The sequence below is a fragment of the Eulemur rufifrons genome, chromosome 19, assembly GCF_041146395.1.
Source record: "Eulemur rufifrons isolate Redbay chromosome 19, OSU_ERuf_1, whole genome shotgun sequence".
In the NCBI taxonomy this organism is placed as follows: domain Eukaryota; kingdom Metazoa; phylum Chordata; class Mammalia; order Primates; family Lemuridae; genus Eulemur; species Eulemur rufifrons.
This window is the reverse complement of record NC_091001.1, coordinates 113,727,383-113,749,210: the sequence shown is the minus strand read 5'-3', so window position 1 is coordinate 113,749,210 and position 21,828 is coordinate 113,727,383. Positions and strand designations below refer to the sequence as shown.

Here is a 21,828-nt window from a genome sequence, read left to right as displayed (position 1 = left end):
TCTCTTAGATTTCCTTAACTTGAATTTATTCACTGTGAGAGTAGGACTATATAAAGTAACTTTTGCCAGGAAAAAAAAAAAAGTTCTTCGAGGAAAGGAACAAATGCTTTCTTAGAGTTCAAGCTCTTTGTCTCATTCTGTGGCCTCCACCGGCCGGTGGCAACCCAACGTTTCAGCCTCGGCGAGTCCTGGTTTCTCCACTTACCAGCTGTGTGATTTTGAGCAAGGTCTATAGCCTCTCTGAACCTCAGTTTCCTCATCTGCAAAATGTCACAGGGCTGGTCTGAGAGAGGGGAGCGAGCGAGTGCGCACACGCATGCACACGCCAGGCACACGCCAGGCTCGTGCCAGTAAGTGCTATCTGGTTTTGTTGTCTCGGCTTCGGCGCTCAGGGAGGATACCTTTGCTTTGTCACCGTTTAACTTTTGCTTGTGTCGTTCTCACTGCCTCAAATTTCCAGAATTAAGCAGACGATATCGTAAGTTTTCAGGGAAGAGGCAAAGAAAGTATTATAGGATGGAATGTCTTGGGAAAGCTTCATGAAAGAGGGGTACTTCAACTGAGTTTCAAAGAATTAGTGTTCAAATGGCTGGAGACCTCACACCTATTAGAATGGCTACTATAAAAATAAAAACAGAAAATCATAAGTGTTGACAAGGACGTGGAAAAATTGGAACACTCCTGCACTGTTGGCAGGAATACAAAATGGTTCAGCCACTATGAAAAATAGTTCTTTAGTCCCCCCCCCCAAATTAAAATAGGATTACCATAAGATCCAGAAATTCCACTTCTGCTTGTATACCCAAAACACTTGAAAGCAGGGTCTCAAAGAGATATTTATACACCCATTTTTATAGCAACAATATTCACAATAGCTAAAAGGTGGAAGCAACCCAGTGTCCTTCAATAGATTAATGGATAAACAAAATATGGTACATATATGCCATGGAACATTATTCATCCATAAAAAGGAAAGAAATTCTGACATAAGCTACCACAGGGATGAACCTTGAGGGTATTATGTGAAATGAAATAAGCCAATCCCAAAAAGACAAATACTTTATGATTCCACTTCTGTGCGGTCCTTCGAGCAGTGAAATTCATAGAGACAGAAAGGAGAGAGGCGGATGCTGGGGCTGGGGAGATGGGTGTACAGGACGTGGTTCAGTGGGGATAGAATTTTAGTTTTACAAGATGAAGAGAGTCTGGAGATTGTATAAGAATATGAATGTACTTAACACTACTAAGCTTAAAAATGGTTAACATGGTAAAATATTTTGTGTGTATTTTCCCACAATTAAAATTAAATAGGTAAGAAGCTGGAGAAATGGATTTTTTTGAATTTTGAATCTTTTGACTATATACCCAATAAGCATTTCTTCAATTGAAAAACAAGGTAAAATTAGTTTAATGGTAACTGAAAGAGAAAGCTGATGAGGCCAATTTGCATTTTTCTTTGTTTCAGGCACCATGGAGACTGCTAAAGGTGGCAGGCAGACTGAGGAGTCCCCCCCGGCGCAGGTGGGCACTGAGGGCATCTCTCCGCAGGGGCCTCCGGAAGGACAGGGACAGGTTCTTTACCACGAGGAAACCATCGATCTGGGTGGGGACGGGTTTGGATCTGAAGAGAACGAGACCGTGTCAGAAGACTCCACGAATTTCGCGGGTAAGCTGAACGAGCACATGATGGAGAGCGTGCTCATCTCCGACTCTCCCAATAACAGCGAAGACGACGCGGGTGACCTTGGTTGTCTGCAGGACGTCATGGAGCCGGTGGAAGGCAGCGCTGACCACAGACTGGAAAATGTCACAGATAAGGAAGAAATGGACACTCTGAGTAATGGCAGCGAAACTGATGGGGACGACACACCCAAGGACGTCTCAGACATGACCCCTGATAGCAGAGCATCTTTGAAAGAAGACTCGGCACAAGAAGACGCGAAAGGCATGCCCGAGTTCGAGGGCGAAGATGCAGAGGACCCGGTGCCCAGGGATGATGAGGCTCCCCAAGAAGAGCAGGTGTCGGGGACGTCTTCCAGCCAGGCCTCTTCCAAAGACGAGCCTGTCCCCGTGTGCACCATTTTCAGCAAGTCCAGTTCGGCTCCTTCCCAGCCTCACCTGTTCCTGCACGACGGCTTCGAGTCTCAGATGGTGAAGTCGCCGAGTTTCAGCAGTGCCAGTGAGACGGCGGCCAGGACGCCCCCTCAGGTGGTGCAGCCCAGTCCCAGCCTGAGTAAGTTTTTTGGAGATACGATCAACACTAATTCGCTGGCCTCTGACTTCTTTGATTCCTTCACTACTTCCACTTTCATTTCTGTCAGCAATCCCAACGCAGGCGCCTCAGTTCCAGAACAACTGTCTTCACTCACTGCTCCAGTGGGAGAAACCTCCCCGGACTCCACTGACCCTTCCTGCTCAGCAGGCGCTGAACGGTCAGAATCAGGTGTTTCCACAGCTTCTCTAGAAATTCCCGAGTCTCCAAAACCGTTTTCACAGATACAGGCCGTGTTTGCAGGGAGCGATGACCCCTTTGCCACGGCCCTGAGCATGAGTGAGATGGACCGAAGGAACGACGCCTGGCTGCCCAGCGAGGGGACCAGGGACATCCTGACGGCAGTCGCCACCCAGCAGTACGGCACCGTGTTCGTAGACAAGGAGAACCTCACCATGCCGGGCCTCAGGTTCGACAACATTCAGGTAAGACGCAGAACATTTCTGTGTTTACATCTTGTCCCTTTTTATCTCTCTCTGTAAAATATATACAGTACCTTTCAAAGGATAGGAAAATCCTTATTTGTCAGTAGTTCCTAAAATTTTGGTTGTTAGAGTCTATGTAATTTTGTCACTAGGTAATTAGGAACTCTAATTGGTTTCCCTAACATAACGTATTGAATGTACAACTTAGAGTCATAGAGATAAATACCAGCAAGGTAGATAGTTACACCGTAATTCTCTGAATTAGTTCTACACTTTGTGTGATCAGTTTATGACATCTGAAGTCTAGTAAATGATAAACCCACTACTTTTTATTAAATATGGAAAACATTTGTATTACATATAACATGTTTGATATAGAAAGTTTTTACAGTCAATAAAAAAACCAAAAAATAATAAATATTTAAATGTTATATATATGCTAAACGGTGATACATAATGTCCAGTCTCACTAGTAATCAAAGATAATCAAATTATTTCCATTTTCCATCTAATAGATGTTTTGTTTGTAATTATTTATTGTTTGTTGAAGTGTGGGCCAATAGCCTAAGGTAGCCCTGGTGGGACCAGAAGTTGATACAAACATTTTAAGTAAAGTTAAAACACACATTAAAATATGTATGTCCTTTGACCCAGAAATTCCACTTTTAGGAATGTATTATAAGGAAATAATCATACTTGTATACAAATAATGAGCTATTGTGATGTCACAGTGAAGTGTGTAATTGCAAAGATTCTGAAATAATGTAAAAGCCCGTTATTAGGAGGCTCGAATGCTAATGAGATGACGCCAACTCCTCTCAGCTTTACAGTGGGATATTTGTGCAGATATCAAAAATGATGCCAGGAGTTGGGGGGAGGGAGGGATGAATAGGTGGAACACAGAGGACTTTTAGGGCAGTGAAACTACAGGGTGTCCCAAAAGTCTCCACACAAAGGAAAAATTTTATAAAATTTTATAATGAATATTTTGTAAGTAAAGGTACATTTAGCTACAATTTCCCATTTTCCCTATGTATGGTGACTTTTGGGACACCCTGTATGTACACTGTAATGGTGGAGACATGTCATTATTCATTTGTCCAAACCCATGGAATGTACAGCACCAAGAGTGGACCCTACTGTGATACGGACCTTGGGTGGTGCTGATGTGTCCGTGTAGGTTCATGGTTGTGGCCGACGCACCACTCTGGTGAGCGAGGTCCGTGGTGGGGAAGGCCGTGCATGTGTGGGCGCAGGAGGCATCTAGAATCTCTGTTCCTTCTGCTCAGTTTTGCTGTGAACCTAAAACTGATCTAACTGCTCTAAAACCAGCTGACAGGTTTCCTCTGCCTTTTAAGATGCCATCCCATTGTCCTCCAGTTTGCATAGTTTCTGATGAGCAGTCTGCACAAATTCTTACCCTTGCTGTTGTGTACCCAATGTGTATTTTTTCCCGTTTGCTTTTAAGATGTTATCTCTGATTTTTCAGCAGTTTGATTCTTGTGTGCCTCCACATGGTTTTCTTTTCTGTTTGTCTTGCTTGGAATTCAGTGACCCTCCTGGATCTGGGAGTTTATCATTTTTGTCAATTTGAGGAAATTTTTTGGTCATTAGTTCTTCAAATATTTTTTGTGTTTTCCCTCTCTCTCCTCTATTCTGGAAGCTGCAGTTACACATACTGCTTGATATGGCCACAGCGTTACTGAGGCTATGTTTTTGGTATTGTTTTTATTTTTCTGTCTCGTGTGTGTGTGTGTGTGTGTGTGTGTGTGTATGTGGTTAAGTTTGAAATTTCTGTTGCTATGTCCTTCGGTTTTCTCTACTTTGTAGTTTGCTGTTGATCCTGTTCAGTGACTTTTCCACATTTTTTGTCTCCAGAATTTTTATTGGGTTCTTTTTTATATCTTTTATTTTCCTCGTCATTTTCAAGTTTTACTTTCGCTCCTTGAGAACATTTATAAGAGATGTCTTCAAGTTCTCTTCCAGGCCAGGCACAGTGGCATGAACCTATAGTCCCAGCTACCACTTGAGCCTGGGGTTTTGTATCCAGCCTGAGCAATGAAGGTCTCTTAATAAAAGAAAAAGTTCTTTCTGAAAACTCCATTAATTTCTGCGTCTATTTCTGTTTAATTTTTCTCTTAGTTATGGGTCACATGTACTTTCTTGTTACATGTCTAGTAATTTTTTTTTTTTTTTTTTGAGACTGGGTCTTGCTTTGTTGCCCAAGCTAGAGTTGCATATGGGAATGCATCACAGCTCGCTGCGACCTCAAACTCCTGGGCTCAAGCCGTCCTCCTGCCTCAGCCGCCTAAAGTGCTGGGACTACAGGTGTGAGCCACCATGCCCAGCTTCAACTCATTTTTCCCTTCTCTCAAATGACAGCCTTTCCCGTGTCTGAAAACAGTTGTTAAATTTTGTTGTCCATTGTTGTGGTTGTTCACATTAGGACAGTAAAGTCCAGTCCCACTTACTCAGAAACAGACAGAAGCGAAAGTTGCTGCTGCTTTTGTTCACCACACTCACAGGTGGGCCTCTGTTCTCCTCCTCCAGCCCCCAGTCTAAGGAACCCTCCATTGAACCGAAGCCTGTGCACGGAGCAGGGGGGATTGGAGAGGCTGGCCCAGGCCTCTTTGTAACGTTTACCTGTGAAAATATTTTTCAAAATCCCCATTTGTTCAGGGCCTCATAAGAAAAGAGGTTTATGTTTGTTTTTGGTTCTACAGTGTTGAGATATATTAATAATTCATATACCATAAATTCACACATTTAAAACATGCAATTCAACCACTGTTAGTATATTTGCAGAGTTGTACAACCATTGCCACAATTAATTTTAGAATATTTTTATCACCCCAAAAAGAAGCCTCAAACCCATTAGCAGTCATTCCCCATCCTCCTGCCCCCACCCCAGCTCCAGGCAACCCATCTCTACGGGTTTTCTTGTTCTGGACATTTCATATAAATAGGATCATACAAGACATGGTCTTTCCTGACTGGCTTCTTTCCGTAAATATAGCATTTTTAAGGGCCATTTATGTTGTAGCATGGATCAGTATGTCATTCCTTTTTATTGACAAGTAATAGTCTATCGTATGGATATTCCATATTTTATCCATTCATCAGTTGGTGGACATTTGGGTTGTTAGCATCTTTTCCTTGTTGAGCAGTGCTGCGGTAAACATCGTGCACAGGTGTTTGTGTGGACATGTGGTTTCGGTTCTCTTGACGTGTAGCCAGGCGTGGAATTGCCAGGTTGTCTGTTTTCCAGAACGGCTGTCCCATTTCCCATCCCGCCAGTGACGTAAGAGGGTTCCAGTTTCTCCATAGCCTTGAGTTTGGGGTTTCGTTTTGTTTCTGTTTGTTTGTAGTTTTTGCTCAGGTGTTTCCACGTTGCCTGGGAGAAGGCAAGCGCTAGAGCCAGAGGACAGAACGCTCCCAGGAGGGACAGCGAGTGGCTCCACCGGAGACCTGGCAGGGAGCTCAGCGTGCTGTGTGCCAGGGGCAGGCGCTGCGTCTTTTCAAGGACACGGCCCCGTGACCCCTGTTTCTTTAGGTGTCCCGGACAGCATGGCCCGTACGCTCTGAATCAGCTGCTCTGGGTTCTGTTTTGTCTTTGGCCGTTAAAATCAAGAAGGAACTACTAAGACCCTGAGACCGTTCCGCATTGCAGGAGGGGCTGCAGGCCCACCACCACCTGCTGGCTGTGAGAACCAGCCGCTTTGTCTTCCATAAATACCCGACCAGGAGAGTGGGGCCGCGTTCTACGTTGTCAGACTGTGATGAGTCCCAGACTGTGACACGTTCCCGTCAGATCCCCTCCGTGTTCCTCAACCTTGCCTTGGGTAGAGCAGACCTTCACTTAATGGTTTGCTGATTTTAAGGATCCGCTGGTTCTGCCTGGACACCCTCCCGGAGTGACAGCGCCCTCTCCACACGTCCCCCCACACTCCAGTGCCCGCTGGAGCATGTGCATCCAAAATGTCTCGATCTCATTGTGCCACGATTGCCCTCAGTTTAGTGACACAGCGAGGGTTAGGTTTGTCTTAAGACATTTGTCACATCCTTGGACTTCTAAAGGGAGGATATTTGTTAGTCATGTGCTAACATCTCAGGAACTTCCTGTGGTAACTACAGTGTTAACAGAGAATTTTAAGGACAAGAGATTTTTGCCGTGTGGTCTCATTAGTTGAGGGTGTTGCAGGGATGGGGGTTCAGATTGGCCTTCCCTCTCCGGCATTCAGATCTGACTTGCTCTTTGCCCGGCCCTGGTCCTCTGGCTAAGATAATGCTCTTTGTCTGACACGAGTTGCATTTCTGCAAAGCTTTATGGAGCCATATGTCTAAGCTCTTTTATTTTGCCCTTTAATTATGGCTCCTAGATCAGTTAGCTGCTTCCGTGGCTCCGGTATTTGAAGTACTTCACCTTAACTCTCTGAAGGCAGAAATTATAAAACTGCTGCTCCTAGACCTTTGCCCGGTGTGGGAAGATGCGAGGCCTGGCCGCTGCAAGCAGAAGCCTGAGACCCAGGGAAAGGCAGGCCCGTGACCTGGTGCCACCGCTCCCGCCCCACCCCCGCCACAGGCTGTCAGTCTCTCCATGGAAGGGCGTCAGCAGAGCGGGAGAAGCGACAATGTCAGCAGCTTTTCTGCATCTCTTGCTCACATGGTCTAGTTATTGCTTTTCTTTTAAGTGTCACCATTTTGAAAGATAGCAAAAGATTGAAATAAGCTTGCTTATTAGCAGAGCTGCTTCTATGCTTTTTTCCCCCAGCCAGCATAGAACAATGGGAAGGGATCTGAGCCAGTGGTGAGGTCCGTGCAGGGAGCACCTCCACATTGATTTTTCTCCGTCCTCGGTGGCCATGTGCTCCCTGTTGTCCTGCAGCATTGGCATTAGCCTCCCTGGGGCTCAGGCTTTGTGCTGAGACAGAGATTTAGGCTCCCTCCGTGCCCCCGCCCTTGCCCCCCACCTGGAGTTGTCCTAGTTTTAGAGAGACCCTGGGGCCCTGTGCTGTGCTGCTTTATCAGCAGCCGCTGCCCCCAGGGCACCAGGGCACATGTCAGGGAGGGTGGGGCCGATCTGGGGCTGCTCCTATCTCAGGGATTCCAGGGACCTCAGCACGGCCTCTCCTCAGGCTCCAGTAGGGAGAGGGCTGTCCATAGCTTTGTCCCTGTCACAGCTCTTTGTCCTGGGCTGCCTGCGGCGGGCCATGCAGTGGTGAGTGTCCTTGTCACAGACCTCTGAGGGGCGTGGTGTGCAGCCAGCAGGCCCCGCCCTGGGCCCCCACGTCAGCCTGCACTGCAGCCACGAAACAGCACTGGAGACCGCTGGTGTGACAGTGGTGCCTACCAGCTTCTCCCCCTATGGCATTGAACTTGGTAACTTGCAGTCGGGCGTGCCTCACCTTTCTCTGTAGCCACAGGGAGTTGTGCAGGCTCGGAAACACCGATCACCTGGCTGCTTGCTTCGCACGTCCCCAGGTCTCCACCCCAGCTAAGAGACTGAGCCCTGGTGGGTCCCCCATTGGTACATCTCTTCTTTCCCGGCCCGTACAAAAGCTCCTCCTTGCTCCCCCTGCCCTTCTGTGTCTTCCCTTTAAAGTAACATGTTTCAGATTCCACTTGCCATGTTCTTTAGCACGGTCTAAAGATTGGCATCATCTGAAGAGTCTGGTTAGGAGACAGAAATGGCCCCAGTGCAGAGGTGAATGTGGACCCGCCCTGGCCTGCAGCACTAAGTGCCGCCACTCCTGTGAGCAGAGGGCCTGGCTGAGCAAGGCCGTGAAGGACCTGCTGGGAGAAGGGAGGCCCCGTTGTCCCTGGCCTGGCTAGTGACCCTAGTGTCGAAAGCAGGGTGGCCGCTCCATGCCATTGGTCACTCACCTTCCGCCCTGTCCCTAAAGCCTCTCCTGGACGTGCAGGCAGGCGTGGTGAATGGAGGGGTTCGGGCAGACGGGTCAGGCCTGCCTGCCCCAGCGTGGGCCCGGCCACTGCAGGTGGTCCTCCCAGCAGCCGTGGCTCGAGCCCCCAGCGGTGTCGCCTCACACTCTCAGGCCTCCCAAGCCCTCACCTGCAGCCCCTCTCCCGGCTTCGTTTTGGCTCTTACCGTAAGCTGGTACAGGTGGTGATGATTTAACATTTCTTCTTCAAAATGAAGAACAATTCTAAAATTATACATTTTATTAACAGGTGTGGTAATTTGGCTTCTGGTTGATTGAAGTTTTATGATAATGTAACCAACATTTTTACCTCTATAAGCTAATGGAGAAAAGAGGGATTTTGTTTAGTTATGAGTTCTGGTTTGCTGAGTTTAATTGACATTTTATTGTCTTGACATATTTTTCTTACATTCTTTCCAGGGAGATGCAGTTAAAGACTTGATGCTTCGCTTTCTGGGTGAAAAAGCTGCGGCAAAGAGACAAGTCCTAAACGCCAACTCAGTGGAACAGTCTTTTGTTGGATTGAAACAGCTCATCGTAAGTAACAATGTGTTTGATTTTCAGTTTGTTTTTTGATAAGTATTACCTTCCTTCATAATATTTTCTCTGGAAGTTAATTACTTTGAATGTGTTATGTTATCCAGAGCCCTGCACATAAGTGAGAATTTTGTTGTATTAGATACCAGTCCTGCAACAGCAAAAAGCATCATATTAATACACAGATATTTTAAAGTCTAATCCCATTGTTTTAAATGATCAAATTACTTGAAGCGGCATATACTTTGATCACGTATGCTTCATCAAATACAACAGAGATAAATGATTTTATGTTTGATTTTTAAAATATACATTTTCTCCATTTCAGGTAGAAACTTTATTATTGAATAGGTGGAGTTCTAAACATTTTTAAACTTTGCCAGGAATTCCATAAGTGGATTTTTAAAAATTCATTAATACTGGATCACCAATACTGTACATGTTGATTTGTTTCCAGGGAATTTCTAATCTATAAGACAGCTTTAATAGTGTTGAGTTGCCTTCCTTTATTAAGGAGAAAATACCGGAATTCTCTCACCTACGTTTCATTCAGGAATCCTAAGGCAACCACCTGGTAGATACTCTGAAAGGACAGCCACGTCCCCCACTGCCCCCTTGCCGCAGCGTGGCCTCCTCCGTGCGCTGTGGGGTTGTTCCCGCAGCTGGTCCTAGCGTGGGCTCGGCCACGCCCTGCTCCGCGTCTGAGCACGGTCAGCAGGTGCTTTGTCGGAGGGGTTTGGAGAGTGAGGTGCGTGACTTTGGGAACAGGTCCCACTGGCCGTCAGAAACTCCCGTGTTGAAATTCAGCCCTCGCCCTGAGTATCCAGTGGCTCATCGTCTGTGCTCATCTTGGTTTGGGTGAACAGTCTGAAGGACGCGTATGCACTTTTCAACCTTTGCGAAGGAGAATGGAGTCTCCTACTTCGCTTCACTTCTCTAAGAGTTGCTCAGCTTGTTTTTCTTTGTTGTGACTAATTCTTCTATACGAAGCTCCAGATTTCACCTATTGTGAGTAAGCTTAAGTTCTACAAGATACAATAGTTGAGAGGTGTAGAAATTTATTGAGGATTTAAGTTTGCCGCCCATTTAAGTCAGAGGGGAAAGTGAGTCTGTGAAGTAAAAAAGAAAATGCGATTTTTTAAATTTTGTCTTGGAGAAGCCTGCGGTGCAGTCTCCACGGAGAGGCGACCATCTCTGGTGTTAAGACAGTGGCATGTAAATCACTTGGCTGCCAAAGACTTCACAGTAAAACTTAGAATAAGATAATCCTAGTTCCCTTCTTGTTACATGGCCTCCACCTTTCAGTCAGTATCCGAAAGTCAGGTGTATTCCCGTCCTCATTCTGCCAGAGATCACTGATGTTTGCGAGGCCAGAGTCTCAAACCAGAACCGCAGGAGGGGAGTTGTGTCTTGATCTCTCACAGTAGCAGTCAGCAAAGTAACGAAATTCCTTTTCTTAACTGACTAGTTCTCTTGAATTCAGACATCCTCATACCTGTGTGTGGTTTTGTGACTTCTGTACCATTTTAGAAGCTTTCCTGGGCTCCAGACAAGTCGGGGCTGCCCCTGCAGTGACAGCCCAAAGCTCTGTGCGGGGCGCAGCACCCAGCTGTGACAAGCAGACCCCAGTGTCTGCCACGCGCAGGCCTCTCAGGAAGCGGAGCTGGGCCACCAGGAGGTCAAGCGGGGCCTGGCTCCCTCAGTCACTGGATTTCCTGGTCTCTCTCTCTTGACTTCACAGCCCGGCTTTAATTTTCTTGTGTTCTGTTGTCAGCAGATCTCTTGCTTCCTATAAAAGGAAAAAGAATTAAAATCCTCTCCATTTCATTGAAAGATTAATTTCTTCAGTCTTGATTGTTATCTGCCTTTGATCCCTGATCTTTTTCTTGGAAAATCTTTTTTGGGGTCTTGCCAAAAGAGCCTGTTTTGGGAAAAGTCCTGAACATTGGCCAAGTGCTCTTAGTTACGTGGATTTTATCCTGACTCCCGTCACGTGTCTGCACTGGAGGGTAACATGTCATCAGTGTCAGTAATAAATGCTGTAACTCAGGGTGGAGGCAGAGCCAGACCACGACCGTTACAGACCTGCGGTAAGTGCCGTGGCAGGCGGGAAGGCGTGTCCTACTCACCGGGGGATCTCTGGGCCTGCACAGCCGGGCAGCAAGGGACGCACGTTTTTTGAATAAATAAAGGGGAGAATGATGGGTAGAGAAGAGCGCCCCAGGGAGGAAGCTACTCTTTCGAGACAGTCCAGTCGGACTGTTGGTTTCAAGAAATGGATGCAGGAACTCGTACGGGGTCTGGGGTGCGGGGACTGCCAGCAGAGTCCCCAGAAGAGTGAAGAAGAAACGAAACCATAGTGGAAGATTACTTTCGAAAACGATGGAACTTTTCTTCCTCCACCATGAGAGGAGAGGAGGATTCGATAGGAGTTGAAGTCTAATCTGGCGTGTTTTCAAACTGTGTTTCCAAGAATGCTGGGGTTCCAGGGAGGGCCTCCAAGTGGCCGTGGGCATGGCCGGGGGGTGAACTGGGAGGGCCAGGGCCAGCGGAGCATTCAGCAGTGTCTGCTTTGTGTGTTGAAGTCTCTCTTGAGATTGCTTTTTGCGGGGGGAGGGATGGAGGGAGTGGTGGGTGAGTTTTGCTATTTAAAAATTTTGAAGACTGGGCGTGGTGACTCAGGCCTGTAATCCCAGCACTTCAGGAGGCCGAGGAGGACCACTTGAGACCAGGATTCAACATAGCAACGTAGCAAGACCCCATCTCTACAAAAAATAGAAAAATTGGGCAGGCCTGTTGGCGTGTGCCTATAGTCCCAGCTACTTGGGAGGCTGAGGCAGGAGGATCACGTGAGCCCAGGAGTGTGAGGTTACAGTGAGCTCTGATGATGCCACTGTACTCTGGTGTAGGCCACAGAGTGATAGATACCCTATCTCAAAAAAAAATTTTTTTTTCTTTTGGGAAATTAATAATAGTCCAAAATCTCACTTTGCAGATTAGAAAACTAAGCTAGAAAAGAGAACAGCTTGGCCCAAGACAACAACCCAGAGGTCCCAGCTCCTGGTCGTCAGAGCCGTCCCTGTTGCCCTGTGTCCCCGAACAGTCCGCACAGCCCAGTGAAGACTGTACTTCCTGGGGGTGGTTTTTGCTCACTGACTGCTTCCTACCAGTGACTTCGTATTTCTGAAACACTGAATATATGCACTGGGGGAATTACATTTTGCAGTAGCTTCTAGGACTGGGTTGTATCCAGGAGTAGGATTTGCCCATAAGAAGATTGTTTCATATCTGATGGAATTGAAACGAATTCTCAATTGTGTTTCTTCAGTTTTTGTATTCATTCAGCAAACACATTAAGCCTCTTATTTCGAGCACTAACAGTAAAGGTTGCTAAGATACGGTTCTTGCTGCATGAAGTTCTGCCTTCTTAACCACTTACGGAGTTTACTCAGATTTAGAAGTACTATGCTGTTATTTTTTTTTAAGGAGGGATACATTCCATATTCACAAATTTATTATAACTCAAGGGTGATTTTTTCATCAGTGTCTTCAGACACAACAGAACCGCAGCTGCATCCTGACCCTAGCAGTGAACTCTCCCTTTTCCCTCCCCTTACTCTGCGTCCACCTCCCGCAGAGCAGCTCATTATCCTGGAACTTGAATCCTGGTTCTCTAACTCTCGGGAATCCTGAGAGCCCAGCAAGGATCCTTAAGGCCTGTTTTTGCCACAGAGCAGAGTTCCCAACTGTTCACCCTTGAATGGACTGAAGGACCCTCCAGGGTCTGTGAAGCCAAACCTACCCCAGAGACTCCGCCTCTCCTCCCTCCTCCCCACTCTCTCCGAGTCATGGAAACATCACTCACATGGTCACCAAAATACACACTAAATATAAAGTCTTTATTCATTAACTCGGGTAAATGCAAAACCCAGGCAGAGACCCTGCCCTAAAGCAGAGGTAGGAAATTATCGTAACTGTGGGCGTCTTCACGTGGAGTGCTCAGATGCTCTGGCAGCCTGCGGACCACAGGAAATTGTGTGCCCCCAAATTGCCTTCCTTCTCAGCGTCTTTTATCATATCTACAGAAGTATGTGTCCTCAAAAAGGTAAATAAGAATCACTGTTTAGGTGGTCAACAGGCTTTTTATACATAACACAAAGTTTAATTTTCAGTTAATGTCAATCAAACTCTTCACTGAGTTTCTTTTACCGAAGTGATTCTACAAGCATCACTATGATTGGAAAGCTTTGGAAAGGAAAGATACGGAGATACTCTTTTTTAAAGGGGGAAAGAAACAACTGATTTTTAAAATCTTTACTTGAGAGTTTGTTAATGAAGTTATAGGTCCTAAGCAGGGGTGGGGGGACCTGCAGCCTTAAGCCCACATGTGGCCTTCCAGATCCTTCAGTGTGGTGTGGCCTTTTGACCGAATCCCTCGGCCTCAGGTTCCCACCCCTGTCAGGTGCCCTTGCCCGGCCCGTGTGAAACTGATGACGTGAACCGACCGTCCCTTTGCTGAGAGGGTGGTGGTGGTCCCTTTATTTGGCCTTGAAAAAACTCTCATACATCGTCAGGAGTAACAGGCTGTGTTTGAAGTATGACTTTATTTTACAGTTGATGAGTTTAAAAGTCACACACACAGCCATGCGTGTTAGCTGTAATTAACCCGTTCTGCAGGCTGTCTTTTTACCTGCTGTGGTTGTTCCCAGTATTAATAAATATATACAATGGTTCCCTTTTTTTAATACATTGAGAATACTTGAGACCATTAGAGATTTTATTAACAGTCCTAACAAGGAAACTTATGTAAGGTAGGAAATGTATTCATACAAAGATCATTACCTTGCCCTGGTATTTTAATTACAGTATGTCCTAAAATAATTCCTCTTGCCTTATGGCCAGGAAAGAGATTCTGAATGTATTTTCCTAAGTCACGTCAGAGTGTTCTAAGATTGTAATTTACGGGGAAATGAATGTCACAGCCCGGGGAAGAGGACATTTTAATCACTTCAGTGGTATCATACGTAGAGTTAATGATTCTGTTTGAGTCTTAGATGGAGAAAAGTTATGTACATATTTTTAGTTACTTGAGCGATTTTTATTAGACTATTTTTCTCATCTTTTGGAAGTTGTAGAATGCCTGTTTGGTTTTTCAAATACAGTGTATGTCTTAATCCTAGTAAAAGAAAGTAATATTTATTTAAATTTAGATATTTTTCTCTTCTCTAGCTTTATTATCAGAGTTCCACATGTTGTAATTGTGAGAGTTTCATGAGATTTCCTTCACAGAGCTTAAAGTTTTATGTGGTATAAATTCTGATTTTAAAGATGATTTCTCCATTGCGCATGTCTGACATCTGTCATTAACAGTGTAGGAAAACCACCAGGAAGGGGAACAAGAAGGTAGAAAACAAATGAGATAAAAATAACAAAAATACGCTGAGAAAATAAATAATTATGATTTCAAACAGCATGTGGCTGTGTCTCTCACGGTGGCCAAAGTCACGTCCCACTTTAGAGGAAAACAGTGCCAGGCATTCCAGCTCCGTGCCGCGCGGGTTCCTCTGGCCTGGCCTCCGGGCTCCCTGTCCCGTCCCCATAGCTCCCGGCTGACTCGCCAGGGGGTGCCCAGAGCTGCGCAGGGAAACTGCAAGGAGCGGCGTGGACAGCCCCTCTCTCCTCTCTGCGTGTTTGCATTCACCGAGCGCCCCGGCCCTCCGCTCCAGGTTACTTCACGCGCAAGTCCGAAGATCAGCAGGCTGAGGCTGTGCTCTGCCCAGGCTGGTAAAATAAACCCCCAACACGCTCGATGTGCGTGGGCAAGCCTCCAGTGGGAGGCTCCTGCCGGGGAAACGCTGGCGAGGGGGGAAATGGGCGAGCCCGTCAGACCGGCAGCCCCGCGTGGCAAGGGCAGGCGGCGTCCTGGTGGGAGCCTGAACTGGCCTCACTGCCTTGCAGAGCAGCTGGACAATCGCTAATAAACGCTTGTGTAACCTTTGGTCCAACGATCCCACTTCCGGTAACATACTTTAGAAAAACTCTTGTACATGTGTGTAAGAGGGCATGTTCAAGAATGTTTGTTAGGCCGGGCGCGGTGGCTCACGCCTGTAATCCTAGCACTCTGGGAGGCCGAGGCGGGTGGATCGCTCGAGGTCAGGAGTTCGAGACCAGCCTGAGCAAGAGCGAGACCCCGTCTCTACTAAAAATAGAAAGAAATTATATGGACAACTAAAATATATATATAGAAAAAATTAGCCGGGCATGGTGGCGCATGCCTGTAGTCCCAGCTACTCGGGAGGCTGAGGCAGGAGGATCGCTTAAGCCCAGGAGTTTGAGGTTGCTGTGAGCTAGACTGACGCCACGGCACTCACTCTAGCCCAGGCAACAGAGTGAGACTCTGTCTCAAAAAAAAAAAAAAAAATGTTTGTTGCCATATTATTTGTATTGGCCAAAAATTTTATTGAAAACCTTAATGTCTAATAACAAGAAAAAGAAAATTATGTTATATACAGTCAAATAATTTGGAACAATTTAAATAAATTAACTAGAGTCACATTCATCAGTATGGATAAATTTCAAAACCAATGTTAAGCAATAAAAGTAAATTGCGAAAGGCTGCCCCCAAGGTGCTAGCTTTTCTTAATGTTTGAAACAGGTCAGTGATCCCTTAGCCATGGCTCTGAAATCCAGGAAAGCCCTGAAAACTGAAAATTATTTTTGGCCTCAAAATGTGACCTGACCAAACTCCTTTGGCGCCTGCCCCATGAATCTCTTCCCACGCACCCCCTCTGCTGCTGTGCTCGGCGCGGCCCGAGTGGTGTGCGCTGCACTCCCCATGCCCTGCCTCACCTGAGCAGTCTCCTGGTGGCCCGGAACCTCCTCCGCAGGCTGTGACAACTGTCCTGTACCCTGGTCCCCTCGGCACAGGCCTGCCCAGGGCTTCGCTCTGTTGCCAGACCCCGGGGACATCACTGTCCCTTCCCATCCTTTTCCAGAGTCCCTTCATCAGACTCTTCAGGAGACCCCATGGTGGTGCGGTGGCCGCCGTGTCCCGCAGGCCCCTGAGGGATGCGATGGCAAAGCCTGACCCTGCGGGGAGATGAGTACGGTTCCCCTCGGTGTGAGCAAAGGTGTTCCTGTGCCTGGAAATGGTTTCAAAATCCACGTAAACTTCAACTGTAGCCAAATAAGTATTGTGTATCCTCTCATCAGAAAAAAAGTTATTTGGAAAAGTATTAATTGTAAATGGTAGGCTTTCTAACATAATTTTTTTGTGCTCTTTTCTTTTTTCCCTTTAATTTTTGTTTGTTTATTTCTAATTATGATACAAGGAAACATCCTCATCTCTTTGTTCCCTCTACTGGCATGTCTGACTCTCAAACCAGCAGATAATTCAAATCTGAATTAGCGATTAGAGGTCCTGAGTTGCGGTGGGGCCCTGCGTGGCTGGGCTCTCCCTGGCTGGGCCCTCCCTGGCTGGGCCCTCCCTGGCTGGGCTCTCCCTGGCTGGGCCCTCGCTGGGTGGGCACCGGGTCTGGGCCTGGGCCTTGCCCCCTCCCTCCCACACTCAGTGCCTCAAACGGGTCTGCCAGCTTCGCGCCCACCGAGTCTCCATCCGAGAATGGAGGAGGAGAGGGCCGCCCAGACTCCCTGCCACAGGGTATATTTCGTGTTACTGTCTCAAGTAATCGAGTTGTTCTGACATCTGGAAAATTGGCTATCAGGTTAGTGTAAGTTTGTTTAGATATGACTCCATGTCATTTATAGACCAATCAATATTAATCAGAAAATTGCTTAGCCTAATAGTGCACACTTAATCAATAGCAGCAATTATCCAAGTAAATCTTTCATACTCAGTCATCTATGGGAAAATTTTATTGAGGGAAGCTGTTATAGGAGCATAAACATTTCTGCTTTCTATTGTTCAGTCAGGAGAGAAGCCACTTTTTAAAAGATTTACATTTGCAAAAAAATGAACAATTGAGATGGTAGATTTTTGCTTCATTTTTAAGAGTAGCGATCTAGTTTGAGATATAGAAAACCACATCATAGTATATGAAATCATAGCAAGAGCTGAAGGCTTTTTATGTGATGTATTTTACTATTTTTAATCATTTATGGAACACTTTGTATTTGCAAAGTCCTTGCAAGTAATTTTATTATACATTTAAATATTTTATTGGTGTATCTATACATATGGGATGTAAAATGAAATAGGAGCCTTTACTGTGTTATATTTCATATTTGTTTTCAAAAATATATAAATATTCATAATCAAATTTTCTCATTTATAAATTTTTGCACCCACACAAATTCTAATTGCCCTTGAGATCTGTCAGGTAGGTAACAAATTGAGTTCCCCGGAAGCTGTGCAGGCGTCAGGGAACTGAACGTCGGGAGACTTTGTATCTACTGTATCTAAATCCTTATGTTTTTCAGAAAAAAACAAAACAAAACTTTCCTCCTGCTTTAGCTGCCAGACGTATTAGTAACCTCTGCCTCCCATGCTTGGTTTGAAATACGGTGGTGTTCCAGCAAGCATGGGTCTAGTCCTTGTATAGCCGGTGCTGCCGGGGGCACAGGAGTGACGGGTCCCTCCGGGCCGCCGCTGCGTGGACAGAGTGGACACGCACACAGTCCGTTGCCAGAGGGCCAGGAGGTCGAGGCCTCGTCTACACGGGTGCTATTCCAGTGGGTGCACAGCATGGCTTCTAACCCACAAACCTCTTTCTTCCTGGTTTTACAAATAGCAAGTTCTTACTTGCTTCAGAAAAACTGGAAAAAAAAATTTGTTTATTTAACTATTGCCCTTAAAAATGAAAGCTGCCAACTAAAAAAAAATACATAAAAAAAACTACTGCTCTTTTACATTTTAGTATATATGAATATATATACACATATGTGTGTATATCTGAAGGATGAATGGATACATATGTATTTGTGCAGATATGCCATACACAACTTTCATATTATGTTTATATAGTTTTGTGGTTTTTATTATTTATCATATGGTAGACATTTCCCCATATTAAAGACTCTTTTAAAACATTTCAATAGCTGTATAATCTGAAGTTATTATAAATAACCTTGCGATGAATCCATCTTGTACAGAAATCTTTTCTGCATGTATGTTCATTCCTTTGGGATAAGTCTTAGAAAGCAAATTACTAGGCCAAACAGTACGGCCCTTTTTGAGTCTCTTAATATTTATTACTCATTGTCTTTCAGAAAGATTATTCCAGTTACATTCATCAACAACATGAGTGTGCTAGCTTTAGTATCTTCTTGCCTACCCTGACTTGTATCTTTAAAAAACAATTTTTTTCCTAATTTCTTAGGCTTGCAACAGCATTTGCATTTTTCTTTTTTCTTTTTCTTTTTTTTTTTTTGCTAGTGAAGATCAACTCACTAGTAAATTGTAATTTGCTTTATTTTGGTTACTAGTGTGGTTAAATATTATTTTTTAACTGTCTTTTTGTAATGCTAGGACTTTACTGTCTGTTACACAATTTTTGTACATGCCAAATGCCATGCAAAAGAAATACTTTTAGAAATTTTTTTTTTTTTAGCACGTTAAGCCTAGAGATGTAATTTGCAGAAGTTAAAAAGCAATGCAGTAGATAAAGCCACTGCTCCAAAGAGCTTAAGGAGAAACAGGAATTAAGAATAGGAAGGTTTCAGCATGGGCAGGAAAGACATCATTAAGATCAGATTTGAGCTCAGTTTGAAGGGTCGTGATCTCTGAGTGAGCAGTGACAGGTGAGTTCAGACTGGGAGCAGCAGAGGGTCCCTAGGAGCGTGGCAACACAGGCCACTGTACCTTCACCCAGGGCACATTTCACCATCGTCACCAACTCTAGCACGGCCAGCTCAGAGACTTGGAGGCATCATCTGTTTTGAATAATTGATATAATTGCGGTTCCCATGGCCTGTACTGTTATTTCAGACCTGATCAGCACTCTTAAAACTTCGCTGAAAATTAAGGATGCTTTTTACACAACGGTAGGCAAATAAGTTGATAAGTACAACCGAAAAGACCTGACTGAGCAATGAATATTGGATACAAATAGGAGTTACATAAAAACAAAATAAGGAAAATATACTGGAAATCACTTTCCATGCACTTAGTAAGTGTCCACTGTGTGCAGAGGATCATATTCATCTATTACGCAAAGATGGACAGTGGTCTCTCTCCCAAGCACACATCCAGAGGAAAGCAGTTGGCACTTTCAGTGCACAGGGACAGCAGGGGTACTGGTAAAACTTAACTGTCACTTGCAGTTTCTTTTCTTAACTTCTTATAACTTCTGTTCACAAAAACTGGCAGTTTTAATTTGTCTAACCGGCACATACCTTGTCACCTCATTTAGCACTTTTCGATTTTCTGTGACTTTGTGTGCTGCTTCCATTTGTGATAGTCAGAAAGTTGACTCCTTAGACTGCAGGGAGCCTGATCTTGATTTCTTTTACCCTGAGACACTCGTCATCGTAGTGGCAAAGGGATGATCTCCTTGTCTTAGCGACCCATGGTCATCCTAGAGACGCGTGCTAGTCGGATGTCATTGGCCAGGTCGGTGGGACCAGCAGCTCTCGGTGAGTGATCAGTGTTACGGCTTCTGACCCGTGTGCAGACATCCACAGCAGGGAACCAGATTGACAAATGATGTCTGCGTTTGTGTCATTAAATATCAGGCACCATTAGAAATCATGTTTTAAGAAAATACTTGAGGGCACTAAGAGTCCTGTGCCGTGCCCGAGGGGTGGGTGCTGTGTAGTGGGTGTGAGCTGACGCCGCCTGCGTGGCAACGAGATCGGTGTTTACAAGGCGTCAGCACACGTGATAATCCCACCAGCACCCACCGCCTCCACCTGCTGCTTCTCCAGGGTCCCCTCCGCTAGCTAACGGTCAGAACCTGGAAATTTTACCTCCAGAATGTTCACCATAATTGCTTTTCTCCTGCCGTGCCCCACCCCGTGCTAACTCAGGCCCTTGTTTCTTTGTGCGTGATTCACTAATCAGCTTAGAGCCCTTTTTGTTCACGTAATACCCCCAAAAGAATCAGTCAACTAGGTACCCCCTCACACATTTCTGAGTTACTTAAAACGTTTGATCATAAATTTAAACTGTTTCAAGAATATAATTAATTTTTAGCACATAGTATGTTGCATGTGATTGAATTATATTTCCATCAGCGCGAGGACTGCAGATTAGGCTCACTCAGTTTTGGGAAATGTGACCCACTTGGCAGCCAGAACACATCGTGCCCAGTCACTCAGAGCAGGCACGTGTTATCTCAGAGGAAATTGCACTTCATTTTGTAACCCAGATCAACACATCGGCGTGATCCTAGCAGCAGTCACTCCACGCTAAGGGTTAATCCTTGGACTGTGTCTCCCCACAGCCCTCGGGGATCCTGTCATCCCCTCCTGCCCTCTGGCTTCAGCCAGCCTCACCCCGGCCATGCCTCCAAACAGTTGTGACTGCTCTGGACCGTCTCGGGGCCCCTCCCCTCTGCTCTGGACCCTCTCGGGGCCCCTCCCTTCTGCTCTGGACCCTCTCGGGGCCCCTCCCCTCTGCTCTGGACCCTCTCGGGGGCCCCCCCCTCTGCTCTGGACCCTCTCTGGGCCCCTCCCCTCTGCTCTGGACCCTCTCTGGGCCCCTCCCCTCTGCTCTGGACCCTCTCGGGGCCCCTCCCCTCTGCTCTGGACCCTCTCGGGGCCCCTCCCCTCTGCTCTGGACCCTCTCGGGGCCCCTCCCCTCTGCTCTGGACCCTCTCGGGGCCCCTCCCCTCTGCTCTGGACCCTCTCGGGGCCCCTCCCCTCTGCTCTGGACCCTCTCGGGGCCCCTCCCCTCTGCTCTGGACCCTCTCGGGGCCCCTCCCCTCTGCTCTGGGCCCCTCCCTTCTGCTCTGGACCCTCTCGGGGCCCCTCCCCTCTGCTCTGGACCCTCTCGGGGCCCCTCCCCTCTGCTCTGGACCCTCTCGGGGCCCCTCCCCTCTGCTCTGGACCCTCTCGGGGCCCCTCCCCTCTGCTCTGGACCCTCTCGGGGCCCCCTCCCCTCTGCTCTGGACCCTCTCGGGGCCCCTCCCCTCTGCTCTGGACCCTCTCGGGGCCCCTCCCCTCTGCTCTGGACCCTCTCGGGGCCCCTCCCTTCTGCTCTGGACCCTCTCGGGGCCCCTCCCCTCTGCTCTGGACCCCACATACAGCTGTTTGCTTTTCTGTTCTTCTTGGATGTCTGAAAGGCCCATCTAATTCAGCACCTCAAGAATCAGATCAGATCAGTTCCCATTCCTGAGCCGGTGCCCTCCCTCGTCCCGGTCTCGGGGCTGGCACCCCACCCACCCGCCATACCCAGCAGAAGGCCGAGTCCACGCCCTGTGGCAGACCACTGCCCGCTCAGGTCCCTGTGCTCTGCTGCCCTGCTCAGGCTACCCGCAACCATGCTTTTCAAGCTCAGTGCTGAAGACACTGGTACTTTTTAAAAATTTCTAATCTGTAGCAGACTACAACTTCTGTAAAACTCAGTATAGTGAGCAATTAATTACCGGAAAATGACAAGGAAAACATATACCAAATACAGGCCTCTTCTTTGTTGTCCTTGCGTTCAGCAGACAGAGCTCTGTCTCACTGCTATGAAAGTGTCAGCTTCTCTGCT

At 46.6% G+C, this 21,828-nt stretch overlaps 1 protein-coding gene across 2 annotated transcripts in view; it reads left to right on the top strand.

Annotated features, from left to right (window-relative positions):
* TRAPPC12 (trafficking protein particle complex subunit 12) overlaps positions 1 to 21,828 on the top strand; it is a 385,261-nt gene that overhangs the window by 319,751 nt on the left and 43,682 nt on the right. Inside the window, exons 3-5 of one of the 2 annotated variants that reach the window (XM_069494185.1) lie at positions 1,466 to 2,233; positions 2,516 to 2,697; positions 9,057 to 9,173. In XM_069494185.1, coding sequence (XP_069350286.1) covers positions 1,471 to 2,233; positions 2,516 to 2,697; positions 9,057 to 9,173 — 1,062 coding nt within the window. In that variant the 5' untranslated portion in view covers positions 1,466 to 1,470. Of the gene's footprint in view, positions 1 to 1,465; positions 2,698 to 9,056; positions 9,174 to 21,828 lie in introns of both variants that reach the window. The other variant, XM_069494184.1, reaches the window with a different exon arrangement.